This window comes from Oryzias melastigma, linkage group LG13 (assembly GCF_002922805.2).
Source record: "Oryzias melastigma strain HK-1 linkage group LG13, ASM292280v2, whole genome shotgun sequence".
Classification (NCBI taxonomy): Eukaryota; Metazoa; Chordata; class Actinopteri; order Beloniformes; family Adrianichthyidae; genus Oryzias; species Oryzias melastigma.
In genome coordinates this window covers 21,266,125-21,275,398 of record NC_050524.1, presented here as the reverse complement: position 1 = coordinate 21,275,398, position 9,274 = coordinate 21,266,125, and the positions used below count along the sequence as shown (strand labels likewise).

The following is a 9,274-nucleotide window of genomic DNA, read 5'->3' as shown; positions in this document are numbered from 1 at the left end:
AGCAACAGCGGGTGAAAATGTTATGCCATATTTTCATAAAACATAATTTGTCATTATCTGTCTTAAAACTGTTGGGAGGTTGCTTCTTCACAGAAAGTGTTTGACCGGCTGTCTCAGTAAAATTGATTCCAACCATTAAAAATTTTCACTTGGCCATAATTTGATGTAAAAAAAAAAACCTCTGTTTTTATTTATTGCTTTATTTGTTTGCAGAATAATTAGCAATACATTAAGACATCTACATGTGGAGAAATATAACAGATTTTTTACAGATTAGACAAATTAATTGTTTTCAAACTAAAATGGAAAATCAAGCAAAGCAATGAACTGATCTCAGAACCACAATTACAGTTTTTATTTCTTTATTTTAACCTTTATTTGTCAAGCCAGACAGATTAAGAACAATATTCTTATTTTTAACTTTAGCCTGTAAAAGGAAAGATATTTAGAAAAAGGGAAAGAAAAGATGAAAGGGAGAGAAAAGGAATACAAAGCTCTTGTTGCTTTGCCCCACCCTTGTAATTCCTGGCCAATGACTGAAGAGATTTGTAGTCACATGGTTTTGTTTACAAGTTTTGGTCCGGAACAGAATATTCCGGTTGATGGCAACTCAGTCCGGATCAACAGACTTTTCCAGTCTGAATACACCCTTAATAAATGATAAATAATAGAGACAGGGAAATAATTGGAATGTTGTACTCTGTATTTTTAGCTGACTTTAAGTGGTTCCCATTTTATAAAACCGAGATCTGAGACAGTTATAACAAAACAGAGTCTGAATTAAACCTCAAATATAATTGTCCGTGATGATTTAATGTTAATTTTCCAATCAGATATATGTAACTTATAGTTTAAATTATTTGCCTTTAAAATGTTTTACTATCTGATTTCCTTTCATACCAACTGAGAACAACCGTCAAAATGAATATAAATATACAGACAGTGATGGAACCTGTTCTTTTGTGGTTAAAAATAAATAAAAATTTAGTCTCAAGATTTGTACATTTGTCTTTTTCAGTTCTTTGTTATCTTCTATCTATTCAAAGAACTGAAGCTGCCTCAAAGTGGCTGTTAAGGTTTTTTAACACAGTTTGGCGTCTCAGGCTGAGATTTTCTTATAACATTCCTACAGATAAATCCAGTGAATCCTAAGCCACAGTCCCCCAAATGTGATTTTACAACGGGCGCCTATCTGTCAGGCTCCAAGGCAGTGACGTCTAAAGTAAAAACCCTGGCAATCATTCAGACTGTTGTGATGCTGCTGGACGAGCGATCCGCTTTGGTTTCGTTTTTCTGTGGAAGGAGAACTGGAAGAAGGAGCTATTTTGGGAAATTTCACTGGAGATGCACTTCATGCTGATGTACTTTGAAACCACTACTGCAGCCACAAAAGACAACAACAGAGATGATAGGCAAATTATGTACACAAATTCTATTTGTTATTAAACCTTTTAAAGTTTTTGAAAATTATTATACAACTATTTAGTAGCCACTGAAAAAAGGACTTTTAATATAATAGGAGTGAGATCATGAAGCATTTCAATATTTTATATGTGTTGTACAATTGTTCACTACTACCTGTTACCCGCAGCTTGCCCGTAGATAAATAATGTGCATGAACATCTTCACTCTACATCCTCACTGGATGGTCTACAACCTCAATATTTAATCTGGGCCACCTTGCATGAACCGTACAGCTTTGCCCATTTTTTGTTTGCAGACAGCCCGCATCCACCCGTTAAGGCAGTTGTGACAGAAGCTTAATGGACATGATTCTTTATGACTTGTAGTGTATTATAATTTTACATTAAAACACTAAATTATTATGGCATCTCTTTTGGTTTAACTATGGGTCAGTAAAGCTCTGCAAAAATCATGTTGACCAAATAATTGGATTATATGGGTCAGTGTCTCTGTTTAATTTGCATCGCTACTTCCATGTTTACCCAGACATTCTCTATTCTAATAAAAACGCAGCTGACCGTGCAGAGTCACTGTAAAATCACTTAATAACAACAATTGAAGGGTTTCTTGTGACAGACCAGTTTCCTTGTCAAATAACATTTCTTCTTGCTTATTATCTGCGTGTTTCTTATAATCTGAACTCTTAAACCTTGTAAGTGTTGAAAATATCAATAATTTTAACCGATTTAACTTTTGTGACTAACGCTTGGTTTCCTGTGCTGTTTTTCTTTAGGATGGAGCTATAATGGGATGGATTTGAATATGGGCAAATGGACAGGCATGCAAGCCCATCACTTCGGCCTGGCTCTCCTTCTGTTGCCCCTGATCTTCAAGCCTTCAGCCTGTAACAACCAAAACACGCAAAAAACACCTCAGGATGGGTTCAACTTCAGCTTCACTCAAGCAGTGTACCATGCCACAATTTATGAAAACTCTGCTGCACGCACCTATGCCAACAGTAAAATTAAAATGGGCATTACACTGGACAAGCGCTTCTTGGATATACGGTACAGAATCATCTCAGGAGATGAAGAAGGTTTTTTCAAAGCAGAGGAGTATGTACTTGGGGATTTTTGTTTCCTGCGCATAAGAACTAAGGGAGGCAATTCAGCCATCTTGAACCGAGAGATTCAGAGTAACTATGTATTGACAGTGAAAGCTTTCGTCAAGGGAGAAGCCTTCCTGGAGGCCTGGACTAAAGTGAGCGTCCAGGTCTTGGATATGAATGACCTTCGACCATTGTTCTCCCCCACTACGTATTCTGTCACCATAGCAGAGAGCACCCCTCTCAGGACTAGCATAGCACAAGTTACTGCCACAGACGCAGATATTGGCTCCAATGGAGAGTTTTACTTTTTTTTCAAGGAGAAAGTTGATTTATTTGCAGTACACCCAACCAGTGGAGTGGTTTACCTCAGTGGAAAACTCAACGTCGATGAGCAGACTCTGTATAATTTAGAAATACTTGCTGTGGATCGTGGTATGAAGCTATATGGAAACAACGGAGTCAGCAGCACAGCCAAGCTTTTTGTCCATGTAGAGCGTCTGAATGAGCACCCCCCAGTCATTAGTGCAGTCACCCACTATGCTTCAAAGCTATACAAAAGCTCTGCCTATGCCATCGTCAATGTGGAAGACCCGGACGAGGGGCTAAATGGGGAAATTGATTCAGTTGTCATTGTAGATGGGGACCCTTTAGGGCAGTTCTTTTTAGAAAAAATTAAGGAAAATGAGTTTGCTGTAAAAGCGACTGAACCATTAAACTGGGAGTCTTTCCCTTTTGGAGACAACATTACCTTACAGGCGAAAGATAGAGGAATCCCACCAAAGCTCTCCACTTTCCCTGTCCACATTTTTGCAAAGAAAGAGCAAAAAGTAGAAGCTAGCTTTGAGCAGGAGCTTTATGAAATCGCTCTGAATGAGGTTTCACCCCCAGGGACAATTGTCTGCGCCGTTAAAATCAGGCCAGAGCATGAGAATGTTGAGTATATCCTGATGCCATCTGTTGATTCGGATTTTTTTCAGATCAATACCCTCACTGGTGTAATCTCCACCACCCGCTGGTTCACTAAAGTTTCCAATAATGCTTTTAATCTGGAGGTATTGGAAATAAGCAGTGATCTCAGAGTGAAAGTTCTGGTCACTATCGAAGATGCCAATGATAACACGCCAACATTTTCCCAGTCCTTCTATGAAGTTTTCGTCAATGAAAGTGTTCCAGTTGGAAGCAATGTTTTGACAGTTTCTGCAACAGATGAGGACAGAGGGGAAAATGGTTACATAACGTACAGCATCTCCAGCCTTCAGCCTGTGCCCTTCAAAATCGACCAGTTTTCCGGTGTTATCAGCACTAGCTCGCTGCTAGATTTTGAGTCCTCTACAGAGATGTTTGTGTTTTTGGTCAGAGCTTCTGACTGGGGGTCACCATACAGACGAGAGAGCGAAGTGAATGTAACAATCCATTTGGAAAACATTAACGATAACCAACCATTATTTGAGAAAGTAGAGTGCCAGGGGGTTATTTCCGCAGACTTCCCAGTTGGGGAAGTGATAACCACGGTGTCTGCCATTGACATAGATGAGTTAGAGTTGGTGAAGTACAAGATATTATCAGGGAATGAGCAAAGGCTCTTTGACCTCAACCCTGATTCAGGGGTCCTTACATTGGACCACCCTCTTACCTCATTTAGCTCACAGAAAGGTGTCTTTAGTTTAAAAATAACTGCCACGGATGGTGAACACTTTTCTGATCATATGTATGTAAATATCTCAGTTGTTGAAGAAAGTTCTCCCCCTAAACACTTGACTTGTAAAGACACAAGAGTGGCCCAAAAGTTAGCGGAAAAGTTACTCAGGAAGTCCAAAGCTAGTAACAAGCTAAAGGTGGAGGAAGGTTTTATTGACCTTTTCTCTGCAAACCGCAAAACTCCCCAGTTTGACAAAACGTTTCCAACAGACATTGCTGTGATGGAAGACTTGAAGATTGGCTCGAGCGTTATAAAAGTGAACGCATATGATGGAGACACTGGTTTCAATGGTCAGGTTTTATTCTCTATTTCAGGTGGAAACACTGACAACTGCTTTAACATTGACATGCAGACTGGTGTCATCAGTGTTTTCCTGCCCATGGACAGAGAAAAGAGAGATCGCTATCTTCTCAACATAACTATCTATGACATGGGCATCCCACAGAAAATGGCCTGGCGTTTGCTTTCCATCCACATAGAGGATGCAAATGATAATGCACCCCAATTTTTACAAGAAGATGGATATAAAATTACTATACCCGAAAACATGGCAATAGGTACGGACATCATTCAAGTGGAGGCCACGGATAAAGATCTAGGACCCAACGGGGATATCGTGTACTCTATTTTGACGAGCACGACACAGTTTGGCATAAACTCCACCAGTGGGATGGTGTATGTTGCTGCCCAACTAGATCGAGAGTTAACTTCCAGTTTTACCCTGAAGATTGAAGCTCGGGACAGAGCAGACAAAGAGAGTCCCAAGTTTTCTGTAAACACTTTAGAAATCACGTTGGAAGATGTAAACGACTGTCCACCTCTATTTATTCCAAGTGTGTACAAAGCCAGGGCTCTGGAGGATCTCCCCGTAGGAACTGTCATCGCCTGGCTAGAAACCCACGATCCAGATCTGGGCTTAGGAGGCCAAGTTCGCTACTCTCTAGTTAATGACCACAATGGCTGGTTTGAACTAGATAAAGCCAGTGGAGCCATTCGTCTCACAAAGGAACTGGACTATGAGACCCAGCAATTCTACAACCTGACTGTGAAGGCCAAGGACAAGGGAAGGCCTGTGTCTCTTCTGTCTGTCACCTTTGTGGAGTTGGAGGTGATAGATGTCAACGAAAACCTCTATGCTCCATATTTTACCCACTTTGCATTAACAGGAGTAGTTAAAGAAAACGCTCGTATTGGAACTACTTTACTTCAAGTCAGTGCTAATGATGACGACACAGGAAGAGATGGAGAAATTCATTACTCCATTCGGGATGGAAGCGGCCTTGGACGATTTTCCATTGATGAAGAAACAGGTGGGTGTCGGAAAATTACGTTTTACTTCAATATTAGCTCAATGAAAGACATTTAAGTGATAAAAAAATCTGAATATTAGAGGTGAAATTATTTATTTTGACAAAAATTCGATTCATATCATAATTTGTGGTTGACAAAACAATTCATATTTGATATTATTAATATGATTCACTGATCTAAAATCGATCCAGGACACCTTTTGTGTGTCAGAGATAAATACCTGGTACTGAACTGTGCAGGTGAGGTTTTCCAGATTCTTTGTATTCTTGCAAGATAATCAAGTGTAAATGTAATTTGTGTACAAACGAAGAATTAATGGCAAATTCATTCACATTTTAGTTTCATAAATTTAAACCCATTGTTGTTTTTCCACATCAAAATAATACAAACGGAACATTATTAGAACATTTTACCACACTGTATGATCTCATGTCTGCAAAATTTAAGGTGTTTCCTCACATTGAACTGTAATGATGGACTGATCATTTTTTGCTACATTACAGTAAAATAAACCTACCATGTCTCAATCCAAGTGATATTTTCCAACATCAATGATAAAAGATTTTTTTTCTGTTCTGATATGGTTTTATAATTCAGTAAACAAATTACTTCAGATAGATTGATCTGGTTGGATCGTAAGAATATAAATCAATTATTTGATTAAGTCGATTATTCATTACACCCCTACTAAATATTTAAACCTTTTTGTACATCCAGACTTGGGTTTCCATTAAGGACAAAGATCTGCAATACCAAGATTTAGCATTAGCATGCACAGCTGTGAAGCAGTGATTCAATGTCTTCATCTTATTTTGAAAAAAAAAGTGATTTCAGGTGTAAATTAATGATGCAACAGCATTAAACAGCAGTTCTATACCTGGTGCAACTCTTTCCTTTAGGGGAACGATAAATTTACTCCAGTTTGTCCAAAATGTTTCATTTTTTTATCCTTTTTTTTGTTTGGATGAAACCAAAATTGCCTTTTTACAGTTTTATTTTTCCATTGCCAATTGTGTTATTCTCTGTATTCGTTTGGGCCTTTGCATCCACAGCTTTGAAGTGGCTTCTAATGTTTCTTTTTCCCCTCACTTTTTGTGTGAAAAAACTCCTGAAAAACTCCAGTTGTTGACACCTAGATTATTTTTCAGCGGGTAGAGAAACTCAGAAAATAATTGCTCTGTAATTGGGTTTGTGGGATATTTTGATCGTGAGACGGTTCTCCTTTTTCCTTGTTTGTCAGTGAAGCAGCTCTGCAGAAGGAAGCTGAGAGCCTTTTATGTTGGACAGATTTATTGTGTTATGTTTTATTCTCAATGCACAAACCCAGTGTACAGTGGATTTTCATAAAACTCTGTATTTGAAGCTAAACTTTATTGTAATGAATTTGTTTCTTTTAGGCTCTGGGATGGACAGAAAAGGGAGAGAATGTAGAAGATTTAGGTTGAGGAGTTACGAGAACATGGGTAGCAGGTATAGAGTACACAAAAGCAGAAATAGTAAAGGTGAAGATAAAAAACTGTTAAATTAATCAAGGAAAGTAGCATCAGTTTTATATTATATGCTGATAGAATGATTTTTGTTCCTAACCCCACACATCATCTACACAACCATACATCCGATGACTGTCTTGGTGGACATCTCAGGCATATTTGGAGATAAAGCAAATATCAACTGAAAGACATTCATCCGTGGACAGCAGCCGCAGAAACAGACTGAACATCAACCGCTCTTGTTTTAACCTGAAGCAGTAGGAGGCAGCAGCATGAAGGACGTGAGGTTGAGGTAGAAGTGCTCCAGATGCTTCGTGCCTGGTCGTGCACTTAAGAACGTGCTTTCCCCCTGTAGACACAGTGACATGCTGGTAAAAGCGGTGCAGAACTTTAGTTAGACGGAGGTGGTTCGAGTCTCGTGCTGTCACAGGAAAAAGCCTCCAGCTGTTTTTCTTCGCAGCGAGCTAATGTTGTCCTCAAGGTCCGTCAGCGAGTCATTAGTGTCAGGATCTGGAGGAATGTAAACAGCCATAACGTACTCTGCAGTGAACTCATGAGGCAAGTAGTGAGGCCGACTTTAAAGATTTTCTCGGAGCAGGCTGTGTTTTTAATCGGTACAAAGTCCTCCTCTGCAGGTTTTCCCCTCCAGGTAAAACACTGCACAATACTTCATCTCTATCTTAGAAGTGTTGGAATATGCATCCGATTTGCTTTTAGCTTGCCCGTTTGCATCTCTTTTCATCCTTGCACAGCACTTTCTTTAGCCGTTCAGCCTCTGCCAGGTCAGATTCTTCAGAAGTCACAGCCTACCAAGTGCACCCTCACTGAATTGGTGCAGTCATTTCTGGTGTGTCAGAGTTTGAATTGTATTTTATGCACACGTCGTTGATTAGAGCAGCGATTCCGTACCCAGGGTCCTCGGGGAACTCCGTCCTGCCTGTTTAAGCGCACCTGATTCAGCTCATCATCCGGCTCTGCAGACATGGGGTAATCATCAAAGGCAGGTGTGTTTAAGCAGGGTAGGATTGAAAAAATGCAGGTCAGTGCTCCCAGAGGACCGGGGGTGGGAAACACTAGGTTAGATTGTGCGTAGTAAATGAAAAAGAAACGCTGTTTTCTAACATGTTTGTAGGAGCTTGAGAAGCCGCCATCTTAAAAAAAAAAGATTTTTTGGGGGGGCTTAAATTCAGTTTGGTAAGAAAAACATGAAAACATTAAGAAATGTTGAAGAAAACATGAGGAGGGTTTGCTAATGTAAACAGAGGAGTATTTTGGTTACTTTTATTAAAAAAAAGCTCTACTTTGTTAAGACTGGAGCAGCTGTGGAGGAGGGGTGGAGCGGTCGACCTCCTATTGGAAAACTGCTCATGTGTCGAGGTGTCCCTGGACAAGACACTGAATCCCACATTGATCCTGGTGGTTATAGGTTGGCGCCAGTGTTAGGCAGTGTGTGAATATGTTTGTGAATGTGACAGTAAAGTGCATTTTAGTAAAGTTCCATACAAGTATGCGCTATTAACCAGGGTAGAGGTGGAATCCCAGTGTGGTTACGAACAGCGGTGTTAATGATTGGACCCAGGTAGGTAGCCTGACGGAGATGGTGGTGGCAATCCTGGAATAGCAGCATGAGTGGCAGGGCAAAACAAGGCACAAAAACTAGTGACTCCATAGAGTACGAGGCCAAAGTACTGCACTGGTGAAGGTAACGAGGTGGCGATAAATGCTGGAGAGGGCACATCTTAAGTAGAGGCCTGAAGTGATGGATTATGTAGTCAGCTGGGTCCAATCAGGAAGGCGACACCGGAACCCGGGAGCACCATGACAGAGTGGTTGCCACAGACACGTTAAAACTCAGACTGACTCGGACCAATCACTGCGACATCTGGCCCCAACTTGGCGGCATCCGTATCTTGACTGAATTGATTTAATTTGATTGGAGCCGGAAGTAAACCATGTTCTATGGGTGACGTCACACTCACTCACTCCAGTTATCAGATACAGTCAATGCCATCAATTCAAATGTATTCTCAGTAGAGGACATTTCTAAATCTGGAAAGCTCCCAACTTCTGTATACTATTGAACAAACTCCATTTGGTATATACAGATGACATTTTGGGCTCTTCAGGGATACCAAATGTTAAGGGTGAGGCATTGGGAATTGTAGTTTTTGGTGGATTTATAAAATTGTACTGGACACTTTTTTCTCTGGTAGTGAGGAGGATACAAATCTATGTGACACCAGATATGTAATAAATGAAGTT

The 9,274-nt window shown here is 40.1% G+C and overlaps 1 protein-coding gene across 7 annotated transcripts in view; it reads left to right on the top strand.

Moving 5' to 3' along the window:
- The window catches only part of fat3a (FAT atypical cadherin 3a), a 69,072-nt gene that overhangs the window by 13,820 nt on the left and 45,978 nt on the right, over positions 1-9,274 (top strand). For all 7 annotated transcript variants that reach the window (XM_024277735.2, XM_024277732.2, XM_024277731.2 and 4 more), the window contains exon 2: positions 2,198-5,521. In XM_024277735.2, coding sequence (XP_024133503.1) covers positions 2,215-5,521 — 3,307 coding nt within the window. In that variant the 5' untranslated portion in view covers positions 2,198-2,214. The remainder of the gene's footprint in view (positions 1-2,197; positions 5,522-9,274) is intronic.